At 46.4% G+C, this 26813-nt stretch overlaps 2 protein-coding genes and 1 pseudogene across 5 annotated transcripts in view; 1 reads left to right on the forward strand and 2 right to left on the reverse strand.

Annotated features, from left to right (window-relative positions):
* LOC127673530 (CD177 antigen-like) overlaps positions 1–26813 on the forward strand; it is a 64474-nt gene that overhangs the window by 9421 nt on the left and 28240 nt on the right. The window lies entirely within an intron of this gene.
* Positions 941–4653, reverse strand: LOC127673563 (glyceraldehyde-3-phosphate dehydrogenase-like; annotated as a pseudogene).
* On the reverse strand, positions 8770–21827 carry LOC127673541 (carcinoembryonic antigen-related cell adhesion molecule 10-like). 4 transcript variants are annotated; one of them, XM_052169219.1, is made up of 6 exons: positions 21656–21826; positions 20521–20883; positions 17963–18322; positions 15407–15766; positions 12875–13234; positions 8770–10829 (listed from the first exon to the last, which is right to left on the reverse strand). In XM_052169219.1, the coding sequence occupies exons 1-6, from the start codon at positions 21717–21719 to the stop codon at positions 10825–10827; spliced, it is 1512 nt and encodes a 503-aa protein (XP_052025179.1). In that variant the 5' UTR covers positions 21720–21826; the 3' UTR covers positions 8770–10824. The 4 variants fall into 4 exon arrangements, with proteins under 4 accessions (XP_052025179.1, XP_052025188.1, XP_052025187.1 ...); XM_052169228.1 differs by lacking the exon at positions 17963–18322; XM_052169227.1 differs by lacking the exon at positions 15407–15766.

Below are 26813 nucleotides of genomic sequence, written 5' to 3' on the forward strand. Positions count from 1 at the left end.
AAGTTGTCTCAGGGGGTTCATAGCCTGGGTGTTCAGCAGGATGTCACCTGTGTGTCCTGGAAAGAGGACTGTGTGCTGCTTCTGCCTGTGGAGGGCTCCAGGGAGACCGCCCCAGCTTCCTGTGCTGGGGAATGTGATTCAGGTCTGCCCATGTCCTCCCTGACCTTCCCGGGACACATTTGTTCTCCTTGGTGATCACCCTTCGATCTCCTGTCTCTTGCCATGGATGACGGAGGAGGGGAGGAACTACATTGGGTGTCCTTGAAGAATGGGGCTCTCAGAGAACAGGAAAGAGCCAGCAGGACAGAGTCTGGTTCCTGAGGGAATGGGCTCCAGGTCAGAACTGGGATGGAAACCAGGCTGCAGGAGAGGTTCAAGCCTCAGGGGTTTTTCTGTTGATAATGTGGTCCTATTCCGCCCCCTGGCGTTGATGAGGAGACCTGCAGCTCATGTCCCAGCTGCCCTAAGGGTGATAACCAGGCGCCAAGGCTGTGGTGAAGCTGAGTGCTAAGGTTCCCAGGACAGGTCCCAGGTGTGTAGATCCTTTGTGGATCCACTCAGCTTTTTGCTAGAGACTATTATAGCAGTGAAGTGAGACTCGCCGCCATTTTGATCTGCAGTTCCATGATCACGGATGACTTTGAAGCCCCTGTCCCGTGTGCCTAGTAGCTTATTTGTACATCATATGCTGGGGCAAGGATATCCTAGAACCTTGCTTTATGTAAAATTGTTTTATTCTGACTTTTAAATACTAAAGTAAAATACATTCATTCACCAACAAGAACATATTTCAGAACTGTAACATTGAAAAAAGCAGAAGCCTCTCAGTGTTTGTAATTCTTCATGTATTTGAGATTCAGTTGCAGTAAATGAGCATTCCATGGAATTTTTAAATCATTCACAATTATGACTATGTAAGTACACTTCTGAGTGTCTTCACTGTATAATTTTTATATCTGAAATTCTTGTTTAAAAAATAATGTACTCTAATAATGTTGGTGGTACTTAAAAAACTACACTGTACTGGAACATTCAAATGATGAAAAAAAAAAACCAGAACTTCAAATCCCGCCCTCCCAGTAAGGTAGCAGCCTGTCATGGAGTCCCATGTGGACCCTGCTTGCTAAGGACCTGTTTTATGTCAAAGCTGTTTACACAGGAGAGAGCATTCAAAGGACCCGCACACAGTACAGCATGTGTGTGAGATGATTAGGGAGTGTTTGTCTCTTTAAATTTACCCTGTCAATGCCAGGTGGTGCTGCACACCTTTACCCCAGCACTTGGGAGGCAGAGGCAGGCAGCTCTCTGTGAGTCTGAGGCCAGCCTGGTCTACATAGTGAGTTCCAGGACAGCCAAGGCTATACAGAGAAACCCTGACTTACCCAGACCAAATGAAACCCTGTCATGTTCTCCTTCCTAAATGTTGTTCCATATGTCCACACACTTAATTACCTGTGTGCACACATACATTAGAGCTAGGGTCCACATATAAGAAAGGACATATGGGTGTTTCCTTCTTGAGATCAAATGATCTTATTTAAGATGATACATTCTTTTTGGGGTGTGTGTGTGTGTGTGTAGTGAACTTTATTGGTGGTATTCCAGAGAGTAGGGAGGGATCCCTAGGCCCCTCTTGTTATTATGGGGACCTGGGGTGGAAACTGTGAGGGAACTGCTCAGTGTGGGGGGCCGAGTTGGGACAGGGACTCCCCAGCCACCAAGGGCCTCTCTCTTGCTCTCAGTGTCCTTGCTGGGGTGGGTGGTCTAGGGCTTCATACTCCTTGGAAGCCATGTAGGCCATGAGGTCCACCACCCTGTTGCTGGAGCCATGTTCGTTGTTATACCAGGAAATGCGCTTTACAAAGTTGTCATTGAGAGCAATGCCAGCCCCAGCATCTAAGGTGGAAGAATTGGAGTTGCTGTTGAAGTCACAGGAGACAACCTGGTCCTCAGTGTAGCCCAGGAGGCCCTTCACTGGGCCCTCCAATTCCTGCTTCTTCAATGACCACCTTCTTGATGTCATCATACTTGGCGGGTTTCTCTAGGCGGCATGTCAGATCCACAACGGATACACTGGGGCTAAGAGCACGGAAGGCCATGCCAGTGAGCTTCCCGTTCAGCTCTGGGATGACCGTGCCCATAGCCTCGGCAGCACCAGTGGATGCAGGGATGATGTTCTGGGCAGCCCCATGGCCATCACACCACAGCTTCCCAGAGGGGCCATCCACAGCCTTCTGAGTGGCAGTGATGGCATGGACCGTGGTCGTGAGTCCTTCCATGATGCCAAAGCTGTCATGGCTGACCTTGGCCAGGGGGCTAAGCAGTTGGTGGTATAGGATGCATTGCTGACAATCTTAAGTGAGTTGTCATATTTCTCCTGGTTGACACCCATCACAAACATGGGGGCATTGGCCAAAGGGGCAGAAAGGATGACCCTTTTGGCCCCACCATTCAAGTGGGCTCTGGCCTTTTCCATGGTGGTGAAGATAACAGTAGACTCTACCACATACTCAGCACCAGCATCACCCATTTGAGGTTAGTGGGATCTCGCTCCGGGAAGATGGCTTCCCATTGATGACAAGCTTCCCATTCTCAGCCTTGACTGTGCCATTTAATTTGCCATGGGTGGAGTCATACTGGAACATGTAGACCATGTAGCTGAGGTCAGTGAAAGGGTCGTTGATGGCAACAATCTCCACTTTGCCAAGTGCAGAGCAGAAGGCAGTTCTGGTAACCAGGTGCCCAATACGGCCAAATCCATTCACACCGACCTTCACTGTTTTGTCTATGGGACAAGGCTGGCACTGTACAAGAAGATGTGGCTGTCTCTGGAACAGGGAGGAGCAGAGAGACAGCATGGTATATTCTAAGCCTATCCATGTCCCTGTAAATTTAGCAATTCATCTTTTTGTAGAGACATCTAGGTGGGTTTCATTTCCTTGCTACATGGAATGGAGCAGCTGTAATCTTCGGGTACAGATATCTTGACAGTAGTTCTCGGTGTATATATCCAGTGAAATAACTGAGTTATATAATATTGCTAATTCTTTGAGGTACTTCCACACAGCTTTGTATAATGGGTATATTGATTTGCACACCCACCAGCAAGGAATAAATGTTCCTCTTTCTCTACATTCTCTACAACATATCTTATCAGTTATTTTGATTACAGCCTTTCTATCTTGGGTGGTGTGTTATCTCACAGTAGCTTTAATTTGCATTTCTTGATGACTAAGTATTGCTTTTTTGTCCCAGAGCTGTACCAGTTATTTATTCCAAACAGAAAAGTCATATCATATATACAATTTACAAGTGCATTATTCTGTTCTGTAGATTGTCATTTCAGTTTGTCCTTTTAATTCATTAACTCACTGTCTTAGGATTACTATTGCTGTGGTGAAACACCATGATCAGAAGTGGGAAGGAAGAGTTTATTCAGCTTACAATTCCACATCCCTGCTTATCACGGGAGGATATCAGGACAGCAACTTTGATAGCGCCAGACCTGGAGGCAGGAGCTCTGCAGAGGTCATGGAGGGGTGCTGTTACTGGCTTGCTCCCCATAGCTTGCTCAGTCTGCTTTCTTATAGAACCCAGGACCATCTGCCCCAGGACCATCTGCCCAGGAATGGCCCCACCGACAATGGGCTAGATCCTCCCACATCAATCACTAATTAAGACAACCCCCTACTTGTTGCCTATAGCCAGATTTTGTGGAGACATTTTCTCAAGTGGAACTCCATCCTCTCAGTTGGCTCTAGCCTGTGTCAAGTTGATATAAACTTATCCACAATTACTAAGTAAATTTGACAAAAGCATGAAGGCTAATCCTTATTTGCAAACCAACATTTGTTCTTTTTAGTACACTCTTCTAGGATTTAAAAGCAAATTAAACTTTCACATTTGAAAATGTGTAAAAGTGTCTAGAAAACTGTATGTCCTTCTACTCCTCTGAAAGCCTTTGGGAAGTAGACCAGTTCTCTATTTCTTTTCTTAAGTTTTCAAAGGGATGGTCAGGGGAGGCAATTTTGTGTCTAGAGGGAGAGAGTCCAGGGAGAGACAACTGGAACCAGGGGGCATCTCTGGGACAAGCTAGATCCCTAGAGCAATGGAATTTCCTAGGACTCAACCAGCTAAGATTCCTAGCAGTGGGAGACATGGAGCCTGGATGAGCCACTGGGACACTATGCCTGTCACAAAACCTTTGTCCTACAATTGTCCCACCTACAAGATGTGCTGGGGTCAAGGTGGTGCAGAAATTGCAGGAGTGGCCAACCAATGGCTGGTCCTGCTTGAGACCCATGCCATGAGAGGAGCCCACCCTTGACACTGCCCAGAGGGTCAGGAGCCAGAGGTTGCAGATCCCAGAGACCAGAACGAAACACAAATGAAACAAAAGGAAAGAGTAAAAGAAAGCCAATGCAATAATTTCTATTAATCTTCTGGACAGAGCTGTGGAAGAATTGACAGAAGCCAGTTAGCAGACGGGGTGTGTCTTGGGGGGGCAGCTCTGGGGTTGGATTCTTCCTCTCCTCTCAAGGAGTGGGAGCAAAGTACATTCTTCTGTTAGGTATCTCCTCTAGAAAGTAGAGCCAGCCTGCTGGTCTCCCACAGTGAGCTCCAGGACAGCCAGAGCTCAAAGGGGTGTGTGTGTGTGTGTGTGTGTGTGTGTGTGTGTGTGTGTGAGACGGTGATTTAATTTTCATTTGAGAGAGACAATACATTGTCTTTCTGAGCCTGGCTTGTTTGGTCAACACAACACCATTTTGCTACAAATGTCAGGATTCCATTGATCTTCATGTCATGGCTAAAGAGTAAATGCTTCACATTCAAGCTGATTCCTTGCTGCTGTGGGCATGTGGGTACCTCTTTTGTATGTTGACTTCAATACACAGGCTCTGGGGTTGTACAGACTGATGAACTTGAGGTGTATTCAGCAGTGGGGTGCTTTCTTAGTGTGTGGCCTGGGTTGCTTGGGGGGAAATCTCCTGGAACGCTGGTAGGGTTCAGTTGTTAGCAAGGGAAGCATGGTCTTTCAGGATGAAAGCCTCTTGCTGAATCATGATATTAGGCTCTTTAAAGTTCAAGTGCAAAATGCACAAGGGTCAGAGTCGTGGGTTGAGGTCAGGGTCAGGAAGCAACCGTGAGATGATATTATGATCTAGCTTAGCTTGATGTAATAAGGGCTCTCTTGACGGCAATCTCATGGATTAAAGGTGTTGCATTGAACTTGATGACCTGAGTTTAATCTCTGGGATCCACACAGTAACCGTGTAAGAAAGAACCAAACTGAAACCATTTTGAGTGAAACTTCCATTTCACATAGGGGTCAAATAAAGTATAAGTTTCCAAGACCTCTCTGGGTGACTGACATCCTGGTTGGCAGGAAGAGACCTGTAGCTGAGTAACTGACACCCTGGTTGCTAAGCTGTGAATGCTAAGCAAGTCACCCCCTTCAGGTGAACAACCCAACCAAAGGGAACAGGATAAGTGTACATGCTCCTAAGGAGATCCCTAGCCTGAAATCCTGGTTGGTGGGATATTTGGCACAGATGTGTGTGGATCTTAGGCTTAAAAGGTCGGTACCATCTTGGCTGAAGCTCTCCAGTCTGTTCTGTGGCCCTGAGTGATCAGCAGTGGCCAGAATACATTGTGTCACCTTTTTAAAAACTTACTAAGACGAATGCTCAAAGGCACAGTCGGCTCCCCAGCCTGTACTGCTGCCCCTGACTGGTTAGTGTTTGCTGCCTGATTCAAATAAAGATCTTGCTTTGCAGGACTCTGTGACTGATTGGGTTGCTTTGGTGTTTTAGACAAGAAAGAAAGAAAGAAAGAAAGAAAGACAGAAAGAAAGAAAGAAAGAAAGAAAGAAAGAAAGAAAGAAAGAAAGAAAGAAAGAAAGAAAGAAAGAAAGAAAGAAAGAAAGGAAGGAAGGAAGAAAGAAAGAAAGAGAGAGATAAAAAGAGAGAAAGAGAGAAAGAAAGAGAGAAAGAGAGAAAGAGAGAAAGCAAGAAAGAAGGAAGGAAGGAAGAAAGGGAAGGGAAGAAAAGGGAAGGGAAGGAAGGAAGAAAGAAAAGAAAAGAAAAAAGAAAGAGAAGTAAACAAAGAAAGAAAGAAATCCAAAAGCAGAAAGCAAGGCTAGTGAGAAGTGTGGCCCATTGGTGGTGTAGGTACTGTGCAAACCTATGTTCAATCCTGGTGTGTGTGTGTGTGTGTGTGAATGTGTATATATGAATGTGTATATGTGTATTTGTGATTGTGTGTGAGAGTGTGTGTGAGTGTAAGAGTATGTATTGTTTAAGTGTATGAGTATATATGTGTGTATGTATGTGAGTGTGAGTGTGTATGAGTGTGTGAATATGTGTATGCATGAATGTGTATATGTATGTGAGTGTGTGTGAGAGTGTGTGTGAGTGTAAGAGTGTGTATTGTGAGTGATGAGTGTATATGTGCATGTATGTATGTGTATGTATGTGAGTGTGAATGTGTGTGTAAGTGTGAGTGTGAATGTATGTATGTATATAAGAGTGTGTACATGTATGTGTATGATTGTATGAGTGTATATGTGTGTATGTATATGTTTATGTGTGTATATGTGTGTATGTTTGTATATGTGAGTGCATGAGTGTGTATGTATATGTGTATGTGTGTGTATATATGTGTGTATGTATGTGTGTTAGTATATGTATATGTGCATGTGTGTTTGTATGTATGTGTGTGAGCTGTTAAGTAAGTTCAATTATTATTAATAATAATATTAATATTATCAAGTTTATTATTCTGCAAATAAATCAGTTCTAATATGTTCTCCTCTGAGCGTAGCCCGGTATTTATTAATTTATTTGGCAATGGGCTAGTCCTTTGCAATAGAGTCCTCTAATTCTGTAACCTAGTTATGCAAGCACAGTGGGGCAAACTCTTGCCTTCCTGCAAGAGGAAATCAGAGCTGGCTGACCCCTTAGAAGCTCCAGGACAGCCACAGGGCTGAACTGTGGGTTTTAGAGAAAAATCTATGCCCCCTGAAAGACCAGTTCATCTGGAAAGCAGTTCCTGGCTGTGACTGGGTCTGGTGGGATCAGCATCACAGACTACAAGACACCAAGGGCATCATGACTTGACCTGAACCCAAACCCTGGCATTGTGTGCACGCAGCAGACTCTATCTCCAAGGGGATCAGACTCTGACAGCCCGGAGGGCTCAGGTGATGCCTGGCACGCGTCTCAGAGTCTGTGGCAGTTGTTCCAGATGCTCCTTCCTCTACCCCTTCTACAGGCACATGGATGGCAGTCATGTTAGGCTCCCGCCCAGAGGAGGCTGGAATGAGAGATGTCGGGAAATCCTTTCCAGAAGGCAGAACTCTGGGAGCCCAAGCGTGGCCCGCATCCCCGTCGCTGGGGACTTAGGCTGAGCTGAATGACTAAGGACTTGTTTGATGAGAATAGAAATATAAACGGGAACAGAGAGGTGTGCATGGCCACCTTTAGTCACCCTGCGTCGTCCTCAAAAGCTGCTGCCTCAGAGCTCATCCAGGCTACACTTCTGGGAGATGGCTAAAGAGGCGCCCTGGGTACGAGGAGGAGAGCACCCCAAGATTGACTGTCAAGGCTACCATCTGGCCACCCCAGAGCCGCACTGAGGACTGACACCATGTCTCTTAGCCTGCCTGAGATGATTCCCTCTGCCCCTACGAGCTTCAAGTTCTTTGGAAATGGTGTGGCTTTTCCATATCCAGTCAGACTTGGTTTTGAAGTCTAGCCTTTATGATTTCTTTATTGTTTCTATTTCCATTTTTAGATCTTGGATGGTTCTGTTCATTTCCTTCGCCTGATTGATTGTGTTTTCCTGTACCTCTTTAAGGGATTTTCGTGTTCTCTCTTTAAGGGCTTCTAGCTGTGTACCTTTGTTCTCCTGTATTTCTTTAAGGGAGTTATTTATGTCCTTCTCAAAGTCCTCTATCATTATCATGAGAAGACCCAAATCTTGCTTTTGTGGTGTGATGGTGTATCCAGGTCTTGCTCTGGTGGAAGAATTGGGTTCTGATGATGCCAAGTAGCCTTGGTTTCTGTTACTTATGTTCTTATGCTTGCCTCCCACCATCTGGTCATCTCTAGTGCTACCTGCCCTCCCTATATCTGACTGGAGCTTGTCCTTCCTGTGATCCTGGTTGTGTCAGAGCCCCTCAGAGTCATGCTGGCTCTAGAACCCTGAGATCCTGGTGTGACCAAGCTCTTGTGATCCTGTGATCCTGTGATCCTGTGATCCTGTGATCCTGTGATCCTGGGTGTGTAAAAGTGCCTGGGATTGGAGCTTTCTCTGGGTGTTGTGGGACTGGCTGCAGAGTTTGTGCCCAAGGTCTTCTCAGGGCACCAGCCTAGCCCAGAAGGAAACCATGCCACTGGTCTGGTGGAGTTCCTGTATGCCTGGGCCTTGCTGGTCCCAGCATCTCCACTCTTTGATATTCTTAAGGGAGCGCTGATCCTACCTCCCCTTGATCTTTAACCTCGGAAGGATTGTTTGCTTCACAACACATAGAAAGAGCTTTTGAACAACATTTTGTTACTTATATAGATTATACTTTGCCTTTACATCTGTTGAGTTTAAATACAACTCCTACACCTACAGGATTATTGTGGCAAAGGGCTCCTCTTATGTGCATACATTCAAGGGTATCTCCTAAACACAATATCCTGACATATTATAAGGCAGTATCACAGATGATTATATTTGGAAGGAAGCGGGTGCTGATTTATTTTGTCAAAGAACTACACATCATTATTCAGCCTTTTAATGTAGACCAAAATACTTGGTTAAAGCAGCATAGTACAGATTGATTGTTTGCTCAAATAGGATTTAAAGGCACTATGGATAATCATTACCCTCAAGATAGGCTGGTAAAAAATTTAAATGTACATTTCCTAATATGACATCTTTACAACCTCCATATGATGCTCTTTTTTGTTGTTGGTTTTTATTTTATTTTATTTTACTTTTTTTTTTTTTTTGATTTGTTTTTTTTTCGAGACAGGGTTTCTCTGTGTAGCCCTGGCTGTCCTGGAACTCACTCTGTAGACCAGGCTGGCCTCGAACTCAGAAATCTGCCTGCCTCTGCCTCCCAAGTGCTGGGATTACAGGCGTGCTCCACCAATGCCTGGCCATAATGCTCTTTTAATTTTTACTGATGGCTCCTCTAAAGGACAAGCGGGTTATCTCATAAATAATCAACAAGTAGTCACAGAGACCCCTGGGCTCTCTGCCCAGCTAGCAGAATTGACAGCACTACTGAATGTTTTTCAGTCTATAAATGATACTTTTAATCTTTTTACTGATAGTCTATATGTGGCTCAGTCTGTTTCTCTATTGGAAACTTGTGGTACATTTCATTTCACTACACCAGCCAGATCTCTGTTTTCACAACTACAAAATATCATTCTTACTCAAAAAAAAAAAAATCCCCTTTATATTGGGCATATATAAGCTCCTTCAGATTTTCCTGGACTTTTATCTGCAGGCAATGATTACATTGACAGAGCTCTAATAGGAGAGGCATTAGTTTTGGATCCTGTTGCATTGGCTAGATGTGATCATAAAAAATTCCCTTTCTCTAGTCGCACCTTAAGGCTCTGACATAAGATCACTAGGGAACAGGCTGGAATGGTTGTGAAACAGTGCCCTGACTGTCTTACATTATCTCCAGTTCCTCATTTAGGGGTTAACCTACAAGGCCTTATGCCCAATTATTTTTGGCAAATGGATGTAACTCATTGTACAGAATTTGGAAAATTGAAATATAAACATATCTGTATTAATCCTGATCAGGATTCCTTTTTGATTCTCTATATATGGGAGAAGCCCATAGAAATGTAATTGATCATTGCTTACAAGTCTTCAATGCTGTGGGCTTACCTAAAGTCATCAAGACAGTAGGCCAGCTTATACTGGAAACAACTTTACATCATTTTTTAAGTAATTTAGTATTTAACATGAAACTGGAATTCCTTATAAACCAATGGGACAAGGAATTATTGAATGTGCACATCACACTCTAAAAAAATGGCTTTTAAAAACAAAAGTGGGAGATTTATACCCTCCAAGGTCACCAAAAGCACACCTTGCTTTTGTCTTATTTGCTTTAAATTTTTTTGCAAACTGATGCTAAAGGCCAGTCTGCAGCAGATTGTCACTGGCATCCAGTCACTTCCAGTTCATATGCCATGGTTAATGGCCAGACCCACACTAACTAATACATGGAATGGTCCTGACCCTGTATTAATATGAGGGCAAGGTTCTGTCTGTGAATGGACCCGATGGCTGCCTGAAAGATTGGTCCATCAAGTGGACCCAGATCCTGGGCCTTCTAATGATGATGATACCAATGATGAAGATGGCTCAAAATCCCTATCAGCCAGCTGAGTTAACCTAGAGTGTAGTCTCCACCCTTACTGGAGAGCAGGTGTTTTCTATCAGGTCTTAAAACCATCCCCCATATACCTGGTGGCCCGACTTTGTGCTTGATGTTCGCCAATTAGCAGCTGGATTAGATACCTGGACATTGCTGCAGACCACTTTAATTAGTCCAATGCTTAGACCATTAATCATGATGTCGTTGCTTTTAACTTTTTGACCTTGCATCTTAAGCAGCTTGGTTGCCTTCACACAGGATGAGTTTCAGCAAGCTCAGCTATTCACCATTGCAGTTATTCATTGCTATGACGAAATGCATTGTGTGCATATTTACATGTCCTCTGTGGCTTTGGTCCGAATGAGAAAGAGTCCACTATAGAAGGCCGGTAGTCCGAGACAGGTAAGAGTGTTCTTGAGTTCCTATCAACCTAAGAGAGACATACATCAATGCTATGTTTGTCCTCCATGACAGGTAAGAAGGAACAATATAGACGCCTAAGACAGGCACGGTCACCTGGCCACACTTTACCCTAAATGGGATTGTGGAAAACAAGTAAATCTTGTGCCTCTGTCCAGATACTGGTACTGCTCATCTTTAAAAAACCAAAAAAAGGAAAACTGTACCCTTCCTAGCCTTGATCAAGCTGAATAGATTCTGAGCTTTTGCTGTGTTGGACCTTAACAACATAAGTGGTGTCACCCAACTGGGTTGCATGTGCAACTTCCTAGAAGAACTTAGAAGAACTGACTGCCTGCTGACCATGCTTTGCAACACAATTCAGCTGAAACAAGGGATGGGTCTGTGGGCTCTCCCAATATAAACACATCGCTGAATATTAAACTTGGAGCCTTAATTACAACCTTGCCTTGGCTTCTTTCTTCTCTTATCCCCCACCCCCATCTATTTTTAATTTCTGACCCTCTCTTCTGGTAAACACAGTTTGTCCATGGCTGCTGGACATAGACACAGGACATTCGTCTGAGGGAAAAGCAAAGACAGATTCTCTTTTAACTCTAACTCTTCTAGAAATTAACAACCTAAAGAAAATATAAGAATCCCATACACACTTTCATCAAAACACTCCAGCATTAAAACCACTCTTCACGAAAGAGCCGGCTCCTGATAGCTAATGGATGCCCTTCCTGTGTGAGAGTTAACACACACCTCTACTCTCTTATGCCATGAATGCCAGAGGATTTTTGCCAAGTCTTATCTGTCACGTGAATGTTACTTATGTCCCGAGACGTGGGAGATTAAAAATATGTTCATGTCATTGTAGACAGACTTACACTTTGCAAATGGCTACTGTCCCCCTATCTGGAGAAGCAGCTAAGGATGCTAACTCCTTATTAATAAAAACTTTTGCTATTTAAGGTATCTGTAAAATATTAAAAATCAACAATGACATTGAGCAAAATGCTAGGCTTTCAGTAATATTGCCAAAAGTTTTATAACCAATATCAGAGGCATACTATAGAATATTCAGGAACAATCTTTGTGGACAGAGCCAAATGACAATTTCAACATTATTTTAAAAGGGGTTGGGATGGTGGGAAAGAGAACCGTAGTGTAACTACTTATCACAGTATTTTATCATCCATATTAGGTTCCTAAAAAATTGTAAATTTGGGCAAGTGCATCTTACAGCTACAGAATGTTTTAAAAGACCATCTGAAAATATTCACAGAGATGGTCCAATAAATATTTCATGCCCCAGTTTCCCTAAAACAGTACACATGGTAAATGATCATTGCCATGCCTGGAAATTAACCTTAACAAGGAACAAAGATATGAAGTTACACAAACCAGAGTCTCTTACTATTCGCTGCAGGCAATGATCCCTGGGATGGACAGCCTGCTCTAGACCTTCCCGTGAAGTCACATAGGAGCAGGAGAGCAGTTGGCTGCTTGTCTTGCAGATCTCTCCAGCTATGCTGCTCACACTGGGTCTCAGAAGGAGACGCCCAGGTGACCTACCTCAGACATGGCTCTAGTATAGAATGCCTGTCAACAGGCTACAGCCTGCCATCAATCATTGTCCCTGTCAGCTCTAAGAAGAGTTCAAATTACAACCCAGTCTCAAAGCTTCCCAGGGTTGCTGGAGTCCAGGATGGGACACAGGTCTGGAGCAGGGCCTCCTGGTGCTCACTGCTCTCTGAGCATCTCATGGTTTCCTCAGACCAGCCCTGCTCGAGTCCTGACAGAACTGACTGAAGGCCATGTTCAGCATAACCTAAGCTACTGGGCAGGGTCTGACATTCTCGGACTGAGTCACCCCACAATCTCTTCTCCTGAAGAGTGGCTCTAAATAGGGCATTCCTGTTTATTGCTGTTTCTCTCCACTGTGTGTCCTCTACTAAGTCCTCCAACCACAATGTGGGGAACACAGCAGAGTCCTCTAGGATTTACAGTTCTCTGTGTGAAGTAAGATTAGCTCTACCCACAGTCCAGAGGTTATAGAGAATTACTTACGGTGTACAGAAAATCGCACAGATATGTGGTTGGTTTCAAAGTTTTGATCTAGCATCAATAGTGTGTAGGCTCCCTCATCATTCTTAGTGACACGTTGGAAGAAAAGGAATCCATTGCTGTATATTTTCTCTCTGCCGCTGGATGCAGGCCCCATAGTGATCTTATTAGTGGGTGTTATAAATCTCCCAATTTCATTGTTTCCATCTGTAGTGGTTCCCTTGTACCAGTAAAAGGCTTGGATTGCCCTTGGCAGATTTTGCACAAGTAGAAGAACGTCCTTCCCTTCAGCAACGGTGGGAGGCACAGCTTCAACGGTGACTTGGGCAGTGGTGGGAGGGCTCCAGGAGGTTAATAGTGAGGCTAGGAGGGAAGAGAGAAAGATCTATCAACATTAGGACCTGTGCACACACTCTCAGCCTTGCTGACCTTGTGTCCTATTGGGTGGCAGCCAGCAGCATCTCCTCCATTCCTCGCCAGCGCTGCCTCTTTCCACTGTAGGAAAAGGTCTACAGGGGCGGTTACACTGCTCACCGCTCAAGGCCCTCAGATCCCTGCTCACACTCAGAATCTCTGCTGAGTGTAGGCTATCTTCTCTGACCTCCTCCTCTAAAGACGTTCATAGCCATGGTCCATTGGAGAGATGCTGCATCACATCCAGTTTATAAACTCACAGGACCTGAAGATGTGTTTCTGCTTTTTCTCAAGGCATATGAAAGTTATCAAAAATTTTTGGTCATTCTTTTTCTGTCTATAATTAAACTTTGCTCCATAGGAATACCTCTGGGAATTTGTTATTGTTGTTGTTGTTGTTATACTGGGAAGCATTATAGCCTTAAGATTAATTTGATACTCCATATCTGCTTTAAAGATTTACTTGCAAACCATGAAATTAAAACAGGTATGTCAGGGACTCTTGGATGTGACCTGGTCTAGCAGCCCCAGGAGGCACACATCCTAGGTTTTCAGGTTCGAGTCCATGGCACCGCCTACCTTTCAGTTCACCGCCCTCCCTCAGGCAGGGGAGCACTAAGCTGTCTTTGTATCTGCAGTCTCTAGATGTCAGCAAAGCACACAGTGCTTAGCAGAACAATTAGTCTGAGACATTAATCTTGGGTACCCTGTCCAGCTCAAAACCCACCAGGCAACTTCAATTGCATTCTTCCTGGTAGCCACCATTAGATTCTCTTTCTGACAAGGGTATAAAAAACTCTGTTTTCTTGCAATAAGATTGTCCTGGTCTCAGTCTCCCTGTGACTCCTCCTATCTGACCTGGTGTGAATTCCCACTGACCCTGTCAGGAGACTCTGACTCAGTAAGTAAGGGGCTCCCAGATCCTTCCTTCCTTTCTTTCTCCATCACAGTGAGAGTTGATCATCCATTTTTCTCATGCTGGTTGCAGGGTCTAGTGGGAGAGAGCAAAGCCTTCTCCTTCCTCCTCTGGTAGGAAGGACACCAGCATACCAGGGAACCAGGGATTCCAAGTCCAGTGAAGAGGGTGTGGCTTGGGCAGGCCTGGGACTCTGTTGAGTAAAGCTGACTGACTGTTCAACACTTTCATTTCCTGGACCAAGCTTTCCACTCAAGGTCACATGCCTGAGACCAAACATCTCCCCACCCAGAGCTCCTCCCCGATGCATGGACACCTTATAATGTTGTGGACAGATAAGTTAGCACCATCCAGGGCCTGTGGGACCCTGATGTAATAACAATTTCCTGCCCCAGTTTCCCTATAACAGTCCACATGGTAAATGATCATTGCCATGCCTGCGAATTATCCTTCCTGAGGAACAAACATGTGAGGTTCCACAAACCAGAGTCTCTTTCTATTTGCTGCAGGCAATGATCCCCGGTCTGGACCCACTGCAGAGCAAGGAGCCGCCCCTTCTTCACCGTCTCCTCCTATCGTTTTAGGGCTCTTGCCCTTCCCGTGAAGTCTCACAGGAGCAGGAGAACAGTTGGCTGCTTGTCTTCCAGCCCTCTCCACCTCTGCTGAGCACACTGGGCCTCAGAAGGAGATGCCCAGGTGACCTACCTCAGACATGGCTCTAGTATAGAATGCCAGTCAACAGGCTACAGCCTGCCATCAATCATTGTCCCTGTCAGCTCTAAGAAGAGTTCAAATTACCACTCAGTCTCAAAGCTTCCCAGGGTTGCTGGAGTTCAGGATGGGACACAGGTCTGGAGCAAAGCCTCCTGGTGCTCACTGCTCTGTGAGCATCTCATGGTTTCCTATTCCAGCCCTGGTCGAGTCCTGTCAGAACTGACTGAAGGCCATGTTCAGCATAAGCTTCCTAAGCTACTGGGCAGGGTCTGACATCCTCGGACTGAGTCACACTACAGTCTCTTCCATGAGAAAGTGGGTCCACGTGAGGCTTCACGGTTTATTGCTGTGTCTCTCTACTGTGTGTGTCCTGTACTAAGTCCTCCAACCACAATGTGGGAAACACAGCAGAGTCCTCTAGTGTTGACAGTTCTGTGTGTGAAGTAGGATTAGCTCTACCCTCAACCCAGAGGTTACAGAGAATTACTTACCGCGTACAGAAAATTGCACAGATATGTGGGTGGTTTCAAAGTTTTGATCTAGCATCAATAGTGTGTAGGCTCCCTCATCATTCTTGGTAACATTTTGGAAGAACAGAGATCCATTGCTGTATATTGTCTCTCTGCCGCTATGTGCAGGCCCCATTTTACTCTTATTGATGGGTCTTATAAATCGTGTAATTTCATTGTTTCCATCTGCAGTGGTTCCCTTGTACCAGTAAAAGGCTTGGATTGCCCTTGGCAGATTTTGCACAAGTAGAAGGACGTCCTTCCCTTCAGCAACTTGGGAAGGCACAGCTTCAATGGTGACTTGGGCAGTGGTGGGAGGGCTCCAGGAGGTTGAAAGTGAGGCTAGGAGGGAAGAGAGAAAGATGTATCAACATTAGGACCTTTGTAAAAGCTCTCAGCCTTGCTGAGCTTGTGTCCTATTGGGTGGCAGGCAGCAGCATCTCCTCCATTCCTCACCAACACTGCCTCTTTCCACTGTAGGAAACGGTCTACAGGGGCGGTTACACTGCTCACCTCTCACGGCCCTCAGATCCCTGCTCACACTCAGAATCTCTGCTGAGTGTAGGCTATCTTCTCTGATGCCCTCCTCTAAACACATTGACAGAGATGGTCTATTGAAGAGATATTACTTTACATCCATTTCAAAATTCACTGGACCTCAAGACATGTTTCTGTTTTTCCTCAAGGTTTCTAAAACCTAGGAATGATTTTGTTCCTTCTTCTTCTGTCTGGAGATAACTTTTCTCCATAGAAATCTCTCTGGCAATTGGTTTTATTGTTGTTGTAGTTACACTGGGAAGCCTTATAGCCTTAAGATTTATTTGATACTCCATATATGCTTTAAAGATTGACTTGCAAACCCTGAAATTAAAAGAAACAGAAATGCGGGTTGAAGGGACTCTTGGATGTGGCCTGGTCTAGCAGCCCTAGGAGGCACACATCCTAGGTTTTCAGGTTCGAGTCCATGTCTCCTGGGGCACCGCCTGCCTTTCAGTTCACCGCGTTCCCTCATGCAGAGGAGCACTAAGCTGTCTTTGTATCTCTGCATTCTCTAGATGTCAGCAAAGCACACAGAGCTTGGTAGAACAATTAGTCTGACACATTCATCTTGGGTCCCCTGTCCTGCTCAAAGCCCACCATTTCATTCAAGCAACTTCAGTTGCATTCTTCCTGGTAGCCACCATTATATTCACTTTCTGACAAGGGTATTAAAAACTCTTGTTTTCTTGCAATAAGTTTGTCCCGGTCTCAGTCTTGCTGTGACCCCTCCTATCTGACCTGGTGTGAATTCCCACTGATCCTGTCAGGAGACTCTGACTCAGGAAGTAAGGGGCTCCCAGATCCTTCCTTCCTTTCTTCCTCCATCACAGTGAGAGCTGATCATCCATTGTCCTCATGCTGGTTGCAAGGTCTAGTGGGAGAGAGCAAAGCCTTCTCCTTCATCCTCTGGTAGGAAGGACACCAGCATACCAGAGAACCAGGGATTCCAAGTCCAGTGAAGAGGGTGTGGCTTGGGCAGGCCTGGGACTCTGTTGAGTAAAGCTGACTGACTGCTCAACACTTTCATTTCCTGGACCAGGCTTTCCACTCAAGGTCACATGCCTGAGACCTGCATCTCCACCCAGAGCTCCTCCCTGATGCATGGACACCTTATAAGGTTGTGGACAGATAAGTTAGCACCACCCAGGGCCTGTGGGACCCTGATGTAATAACTATTTCGTGCCTCAGTTTCCCTATAACAGTCCACCTGGTAAATGATCATTGCCATGCCTGCGAATTATCCTTCCTGAGGAACAAACATGTGAGGTTCCACAAACCAGAGTCTCTTTCTATTTGCTGCAGGCAATGATCCCTGGGCTGGACCCACTGCAGAGCAAGGAGCCACCACTGCTTCACCGTCTCCTCCTATCGTTTTAGGGCTCTTGCCCTTCCCGTGAAGTCTCACAGGAGCAGGAGAGCAGTTGGCTGCTTGTCTTCCAGCCCTCTCCACCTCTGCTAAGCACACTGGGCCTCAGAAGGAGATGCCCAGGTGACCTACCTCAGACATGGCTCTAGTATAGAATGCCAGTCAACAGGCTACAGCCTGCCATCAATCATTGTCCCTGTCAGCTCTAAGAAGAGTTCAAATTACCACTCAGTCTCAAAGCTTCCCAGGGTTGCTGGAGTTCAGGATGGGACACAGGTCTGGAGCAAAGCCTCCTGGTGCTCACTGCTCTGTGAGCATCTCATGGTTTCCTATTCCAGCCCTGGTCGAGTCCTGTCAGAACTGACTGAAGGCCATGTTCAGCATAAGCTTCCTAAGCTACTGGGCAGGGTCTGACATCCTCGGACTGAGTCACACTACAGTCTCTTCCATGAGAAAGTGGGTCCACGTGAGGCTTCACAGTTTATTGCTGTGTCTCTCCACTGTGTGTGTCCTGTACTAAGTCCTCCAACCACAATGTGGGGAACACAGCAGAGTCCTCTAGTGTTGACAGTTCTGTGTGTGAAGTAGGATTAGCTCTACCCTCAACCCAGAGGTTACAGAGAATTACTTACCGCGTACAGAAAATTGCACAGATATGTGGGTGGTTTCAAAGTTTTGATCTAGCATCAATAGTGTGTAGGCTCCCTCATCATTCTTGGTAACATTTTGGAAGAACAGAGATCCATTGCTGTATATTGTCTCTCTGCCGCTATGTGCAGGCCCCATTTTACTCTTATTGATGGGTCTTATAAATCGTGTAATTTCATTGTTTCCATCTGCAGTGGTTCCCTTGTACCAGTAAAAGGCTTGGATTGCCCTTGGCAGATTGTGCACAAGTAGCAGGACGTCCTTCCCTTCAGCAACTTGGGAAGGCACAGCTTCAATGGTGACTTGGGCAGTGGTGGGAGGGCTCCAGGAGGTTGAAAGTGAGGCTAGGAGGGAAGAGAGAAAGATGTATCAACATTAGGACCTTTGTAAAAGCTCTCAGCCTTGCTGAGCTTGTGTCCTATTGGGTGGCAGGCAGCAGCATCTCCTCCATTCCTCACCAACACTGCCTCTTTCCACTGTAGGAAATGGTCTACAGGGGCGGTTACACTGCTCACCTCTCACGGCCCTCAGATCCCTGCTCACACTCAGAATCTCTGCTGAGTGTAGGCTATCTTCTCTGATGCCCTCCTCTAAAGACATTGACAGAGATGGTCTATAGAAGAGATATTACTTCACATCCACTTCAAAATTCACTGGACCTCAAGACATGTTTCTGTTTTTCCTCAAGGCTTCTAAAACCTAGGAAAGATTTTGTTCCTTCTTCTTCTGTCTGGAGATAACCTTTCTCCATAGAAATCTCTCTGGCAATTGGTTTTATTGTTGTTGTAGTTACACTGGGAAGCCTTATAGCCTTAAGATTTATTTGATACTCCATATATGCTTTAAAGATTGACTTGCAAACCCTGAAATTAAAAGAAACAGAAATGCGGGTTGAAGGGACTCTTGGATGTGGCCTGGTCTAGCAGCCCTAGGAGGCACACATCCTAGGTTTTCAGGTTCGAGTCCATGTCTCCTGGGGCACCACCTGCCTTTCAGTTCACCGCCTTCCCTCATGCAGAGGAGCACTAAGCTGTCTTTGTATCTCTGCATTCTCTAGATGTCAGCAAAGCACACAGAGCTTGGTAGAACAATTAGTCTGACACATTCATCTTGGGTCCCCTGTCCTGCTCAAAGCCCACCATTTCATTCAAGCAACTTCAGTTGCATTCTTCCTGGTAGCCACCATTATATTCACTTTCTGACAAGGGTATTAAAAACTCTTGTTTTCTTGCAATAAGATTGTCCCAGTCTCAGTCTTGCTGTGACCCCTCCTATCTGACCTGGTGTGAATTCCCACTGACCCTGTCAGGAGACTCTGACTCAGTAAGTAAGGGGCTCCCAGATCCTTCCTTCCTTCCTTCCTCCATCACAGTGAGAGCTGGTCATCCATTGTCCTCATGCTGGTTGCAGGGTCTAGTGGGAGAGAGCAAAGCCTTCTCCTTCCTCCTCTGGTAGGAAGGACACCAGCATACCAGAGAACCAGGGATTCCAAGTCCAGTGAAGAGGGTGTGGCTTGGGCAGGCCTGGGACTCTGTTGAGTAAAGCTGACTGACTGCTCAACACTTTCATTTCCTGGACCAGGCTTTCCACTCAAGGTCACATGCCTGAGACCTGCATCTCCCCACCCACAGCTCCTCCCCGATGCATGGACACCTTATAAGGTTGTGGACAGATAATTTAGCACCACCCAGGGCCTGTGGGACCCTGATGTAATAACTATTTCCTGCCCCAGTTTCCCTATAACAGTCCACCTGGTAAATGATCATTGCCATGCCTGCGAATTGTCCTTCCTGAGGAACAAACATGTGAGGTTCCACAAACCAGAGTCTCTTTCTATTTGCTGCAGGCAATGATCCCTGGTGTGGACACTGCAGAGCAAGGAGCCACCCCTGCTTCACCGTCTCCTCCTATCGTTGTAGGACTCTTGCCCTTCCCGTGAAGTCTCACAGGAGTAGGAGAGCAGTGAGCTGCTTGTCTTCCAGCCCTCTCCACGTCTGCTGAGCACACTGGGCCTCAGAAGGAGACGCCCAGGTGACCTACCTCAGACATGGCTCTAGTATAGAATGCCAGTCAACAGGCTACAGCCTGCCATCAATCATTGTCCCTGTCAGTTCTAAGAAGAGTTCAAATTACAACCCAGTCTCAAAGCTTCCCAGGGTTGCTGGAGTTCAGGATGGAACACAGGTCTGGATAGAGCCTCCCGGTGCTCACTTCTCTGTGAGCATCTCATGGTTTCCTCAGCGAGGCCCTGCTCATGAGTCCTGACGCGTCTTTTTCAAGGCCACATTCAGGCTAAGCATCCTAAGCTACTGGGCAGGGTCTGACATCCTCGGACTGAGTCACCCCACAGTCTCTTCCATGAGAGAGTGGGTCCTCGTGAGGCTTCACAGTTTATTGCTGTGTCTCTCCACTGTGTGTGTCCTGTACTAAGTCCTCCAACCACAATGTGGGGAACACAGCAGAGTCCTCTAGTGTTGACAGTTCTGTGTGTGAAGTAGGATTAGCTCTACCCTCAACCCAGAGGTTACAGAGAATTACTTACCGTGTACAGAAAAGTGCACACGCGGATAGCTATGTTCGTAGTCTGGATCTATTATATCTAATGTGTAGACTCCCTCATCATTCTTGGTGACACTTTGGATGAACAGGGATCCATTGGTGTATATTGTCTCTCTGCCATTGGATGCAGGCCCCATAGTGATCTGATTAGTTTGTGTTACAAATCTCCCAATTTCATTGTTAACATCTGTAGTGGTGGTTCCATTGTACCAGTAAAAGACTTGGAATGTCTGTGGCAGATTGTGCACAAGTAGCAGGACGTTCTTCCCTTCAGCAACGATGGGAGGCACAGCTTCAACGGTGACTTGGGCAGTGGTGGGAGGGCTCCAGGAGGTTAAAAGTGAGGCTAGGAGGGAAGAGAGAAAGATCTATCAACATTAGGACCTGTGCACACACTCTCAGCCTTGCTGAGCTTGTGTCGATTGGGTGGCAGCCAGCAGCATCTCCTCCATTCCTCGCCAGCGCTGCCTCTTTCCACTGTAGGAAACGGTCTACAGGGGCGGTTACACTGCTCTCTGCTCACGGCCCTCAGATCCCTGCTCACACTCAGAATCTCTGCTGAGTGTAGGTTATCTTCTCTGTCCTCCTCTAAGGACCCTGTCTTCATTTTCTGGTTCTTCTCTGCTTTGTTTCTTCTGAAGTGCTTGTCAACCTGACCCTTCCTAGATGTCCTCACTGGTCTGTCTTTCTGCCCAGTAGAGCTCGGGCTTTGTCAGCAGGACTAGTTTGATTTCAGATTAACCCCTCGCTGCCTGGAACAGGCTCACATACGCGCATGCAAATCAGTGTCCTGGAGCCTAGGGTTTATTTGCAAATATCTCAGGGTAGTATGCAATGATTATGTTTACTTGCCACAGTTTGGCTTTTACATGGAGAGTCACCCTGACAGAGTTGTGGACTTCAGTCTTCAGGATATCCTGGCCAGTGCTGATAAAGTTAACAACAGGGGAGAACTGAGTTTCTCCTCACCACTTGCCAATTCACATTCACCGAGTTTCCTGTCGCTGTCAGGCTTCTAGCAGAAGCCCGATGTCCCTTCTCAGGTTCTGTCCTCTCCCAGAAGACCCCATCCAGTCTCTGTGCGCCCAGCTCTCTTCGCCCACGGAGTGTCTCCTTACCTGTGAGCAGCAGTCCCCTCCAGGGAATCTGCCCTCTGTGGCCATGTGCTGAGGCCAGCTCCATAGTCTGCTACCCGCTAGCTTCTTCTCTGGGGAAGAGATTTGCTCCAGCACTGCTGCCAAGCCTGCCTGCCCTGGTGTCTGCCCTGCTTTTCTTAGCAGAGCTGAGTCTCCTCCCAGAGGAGGGCACCTCCCAGAGTCACGTGGGCTGGGGGTGGAGCCTGCGACTCTGACAATGCTGTTCTTCAGTGCTGGCCTCCCATCCCTCTGTTCCTCTCTTTCCTGTCAGTGTTCTAGAACATGCTTTGAGCAGCCAGGCTGAGAAGTGCCCTGTGCCCTGGCCTTGGGCTCGCAGCAGCAGTAGGAGTGCCTGCACTTCCTATAGCCTAGAGTGACACAAAACCCCAGGGGAGCGCTGAGAGCCCAGTGTCCTCAAGGCTCAGGGAAGGTGGGAAGTGGCAGAGTTACCTCTAGGGTTGGGAAAGCTGACTGATGACCGGGTAGGTCTGATCCATCGCCACTGGTAACACCAGTCAGGTGTCTGATCCTGGGATACAAGTTGTCTCAGGGGGTTTATATCCTGGGTGTGCAGCAGGACGTGAGCTGTGTGTCCTGGAAAGAGGACTGTGTGCTTCACCTGCCTGTGGAGGGCTCCAGGGAGACCGCCCCAGCTTCCTGTGCTGGCAGAATGTGATTCAGGTCTGCCCATGTCCTCCCTGACCTTCCCGGGACACATTTGTTCTCCTTGGTGATCACCCTTCGATCTCCTGTCTCTTGCCATGGATGACGGAGGAGGGGAGGAACTACATCGGGTGTCATTGCAGAATGGGGCTCTCAGAGAACAGGAAAGAGCCAGCAGGACAGAGTCTGGTTACTGAGGGAACAGGCTCCAGGTCAGAACTGGGATGGAAACCAGGCTGCAAGATAGGTTCAAGCCTCAGGGGTTTTTCTGTTGATAATGTGGTCCAATTCCGCCCCCTGGCCTTGATGAGGAGACCTGCAGCTCATGTTTCGGCTGCCCTAAGGGTGGTAACCAAGGCTGGGGTGGAGCTGAGTGCTAAGGTTCCCTTTTGGGAACCAGAGAGCTTGGCTCAATGCCCCCAGCTGAGCTGTTTGCACAGGTTTCTTGAGAGCAAAAACATCCCGTGGCTTAGCTTGATTCCTGCCTTCTGACCCAGTGTGGTACAGACTTCCCAGGTGCCTGACCTATGACTATAATTGATTTTTCCTGTTCCCGTCCCTGACCTCTAGTATATATATTGCCGGTTCCTCAGTAAGGTTTGGGGGGGGGCGGCGGGGCGCGGGGCGCGGGGCGCGGGGCGCGGGGCGCGGGGCACGGGGCACGGGGCACGGGGCATTCTCCTTGCAGAATGACTCGTGTCTGTGTTTTCTTGTAATCTTCCTGGGAATAAACTGCTTGAAGAAGATCTTCCTGCTTTCCGTCATTCCTTGCTGGTGAGGGCGGTCGCAACAGTTCCCAGGACAGGTCCCAGGTGTGTAGATCTTTTGAGGATCCCCTCAGCTTTTTGCTAGAGACTATTATAGCAGCGAAGTGAGACTCGCCGCCATTTTGATCTGCAGTTGAAGATGACGAATGACTGCAAGGGATGGTTGAAGGATGATGAAGTATTCAGCAGGATGATGAAGTAGGGGGGAGTATAGGGGTTAGGTGAGAATATAGGTGAGTTAGGTGAGTGTGGCTAGGCGGCATGGGGGAAGGTGTCCAGGCGGGCCCTTGCCTGGGCACCTCTGCCCCTAAGGGACCACACACACACAGACATGGTATAGAATAGAGTTTATTCAGAATAGGGGATGGGAGTTAGTGGTAGAGAGAGACAGAGGGAGAGAGAGAGAGAGAGAGAGAGAGAGGGAGGGGGAGAGAGAGAGAGAGAGAGGGAGAGACAGTGGAGGCCGGCCATGACCACATGGAGGAGGGGGGAGAGCCCCAGGGGTAGAGAGGTGAGAGTATGTGGGAGAGCGGAGAGCAAAGAGAGAGAGGAGGGGCAAGTAGCCCCTCTTATAGTGGGCCAGATCTCTGGGGCGGGGCATACCTGGCTATTGCCAGGTAGGTGTGGGGTGGAGCTTACACAAAACCCCAACAACGGTCCCAGCAGGGAACTAAATCCGAGGGGGAATTCTGGCTATCAGGAGAGGAAACAGGCCCGGCGAGATGACAAACAGACACAGCCACACCCAGAAGCAGCTTGAATCTGAATGTTTATTTCTGGGAATCTCCTAGTCCAGTCAAGTTAACATCTCAAATTAAGCACCACGTTCATCTGTAAAAGGCTAGGTTTCCTCAGGCACTGCAGGGTGTTTACCCAAAGTCCAGGGCGCATGCAGTTAAACTGCTTTTCCATCTTGGCCCTGGTGTCGTGCTAGCCTGGAAGCTGAGGAAGGACGGTTCCCGTGCCTAGCTTCCCGGCCAAGATGGTGGCATTGCAGAGCTTGGGAAGCCACCTGGCCCACGCTGTCCTCCAAGAGCACTTCTGCCTAGTCTGCCCATTGCATTCTTCTCTGTGCCACGCCCAGGGCCGCCATAGGCCCCCCAAGATCCCTGGTGATCAGTTCTGGTAACAGCCTCTAGCCCCCAGCCTGGTGAACTAACTAACCACACAGAGTGTCTCTCTGAGTAAAAAGTATCTACTGAACCGCACCTGGATAAGCTAAAAATGTTGTTTTGCCCAGAGACTCCCTAGGTTGGGTCTGCAACACAAAAGTAGTTCCTCATAAACTTCCATTGCTATCCTGGTGGGCCTGGGTAGAGATAGCCTGTCTGCATAGCAAGCAAGGTCAAGAGTTAAAGGCAGTACAGGATTAACTTGTTTGCTGCGAAGTCCCTGAGATATCCAATTAGGTTGCAAGACAAAAAGCCTGGCCTCTGGGATGGGAGAGGTAGCTTTTTGCTACACATCAACTCAAATGTAAATCCTTACTATCTTGCCCAACACCCACTTGTAAGGTGAGGACTTTGTATAAGGTTCTTCAGATGTAAATATCCTCAGTCTGGGCCTATTGTTTCAAAATCCACCTGCCCTGCAGGGAATGACTTAAAAAAAAAAAAAAGAACCTGTGACTTAGAGTTCCTGGAAACTTCTACTGCCTGCTAAAAATGCTTTTTCTACCATATTTGGAACCATACTATAATATATCCTGTTGGGAGGTGAATGTAATTACATAAATGATTGGAGCAAAGCGTTGCAGAATTTTTTGGCTACAAGATGGATTCTTTTACATCTTAATATGCTCGGTATTTCTTAGTTCCGGCCACTAGGAAGGAGAGTTCCAGAAATATAGTAAATTGCCAAGTGAGATTTTCAGCTTCTGAATTTACAAGGTGTTCTGCTTTTCCCAGGAGACATTTCTTGCCTCTGTCTTTAAAATATTATTTTACAGGGTTCACTGGGCCACCGCGGCAAATGACATTGAACTCCCTTTCCCGTGTGCCTAGTAACTTATTTGAGCATCTTGTTCAGGGGCAGGGATATCCTAGAACTTTGCTTTCTCCAAAATTGTTTTATTCTGACTTTTAAATACTAAAGCAAAATACATTAATTCACCAACAATAACACATTTTAGAATTGTCACATTGAAAAAAACAGAAGCCTCCTCAGTGTAATTCCTCGTGTATTTGAGATTCAGTTGCAGTAAGTCGGCATTCCTTGGAATTTTTGAAACATTCATAATTATGACTATTTAAGCACACTTCTGAGTGTCTTCACTGTATAATTTTTATAGCTGAAATTCTTGTTTAAAGAATAATGTGCCCTAATAATGTGGTGGTACTTACAAGAACTACACTGTACAGGAACGTTCAAATGATGAAAAACAGAATTTCAAATCCAATAAGGTAGCAGCCTGTCATGGAGTCCCATGTGGACACTGCTTGCTAAGGACCTATTTTATGTCAAAGCCGGTTACACCAGAGAGAGCATTCAAAGGATCTGCACACAGTACAGCATGTGTGTGAGATCATTAGGGAGTGTTTGTCTCTTTAAATTTACCCAGTCATTGCCAAGTGGTGGTGCATGCCTTTACCCCAGCACTCAGGAGGCAGAGGCAGGCAGATCTCTGTGAGTTCGAGGCCAGCCTGGTCTACAGAGTGAGTTCCAGGACAGCCAGGGCTACACAGAGAAACCCTGTCTTCCCCAAACCAAATGAAACCCCGTCATGTTCTCCTTCCTAAATGTTGTTCTGCATGTCCACATACTTAATTACATGTGTGCACGCATACATTAGAGCTAGGATCCACATACAAGAAGGGCATATGGTTTTTTTGTCTTTCTGAAATCAAATGATCTCATTTAACATGATACATTCTTTGTGTGTGTGTGTGTGTGTGTGTAGTAAACTTTATTGATGTTATTCCAGAGAGTAGGGAGGGCTCCCTAGGTCCCTCATGTTATTATGGGGTGTTTGTGTGTAAGTGTGACTGTATGTACGTGTGTGAGTGTGTATATGTGTGTGAGTATATGAGTGTGTATGTATATGTGTGCGTGTATGTGTGAGTGTGTATGCCTGTTTTGTGTGAGTATGAATGTATATATGTGTGTGTGTGAGTGTCTATGTGTGTGAGTGTATGAGTGTGTATGTGTGTATGCATATGTATATGTGTGTATATGTGTGTGTATGTGTATGAGTGTGTATGTGTGTGAGTATATGTATATGTGCATGTGTGTGTATGTATGTGTATGAGTGTGTGTATGTGTGAGCTAGTAAGCAAGTTCATGATTCTGCAAATAAATCAAAACTACACCTTGATATTTTCTCCTCTGAGAATAGCCCAGTATTTATTAATTTATTCAGCAATGGGCTGGTCCTTTGCAATAGAGTCCTCTAATTCTGTAACCTAGTTATGCAAGCACAGTGGGGCAAACTCTGCCTTCCTGCAAGAGGAAATCAGAGCTGGCTGGCCCTGAAGTAAAATCAGAAGTTGGTAAATGTAAACACCTTCAACACCAGACTAGAGACACCACGCAGGCGAGAACAGCAGGCTACACAGAGGATGAACTGTTCAGATCACCCTGGACCTACACTGAAATGAACCTCAGCGCTTCCCGTCAATCTCTTCCCACTGGGACTGTGAAGTATTCTTGTAACTAACACTTGACTGAGTGTGTTTAGAAACCAGTGGTGGACAGACACCTATGCTAACACA

Source organism: Apodemus sylvaticus, chromosome 1 (genome assembly GCF_947179515.1).
Source record: "Apodemus sylvaticus chromosome 1, mApoSyl1.1, whole genome shotgun sequence".
NCBI classification, from domain to species: Eukaryota; Metazoa; Chordata; class Mammalia; order Rodentia; family Muridae; genus Apodemus; species Apodemus sylvaticus.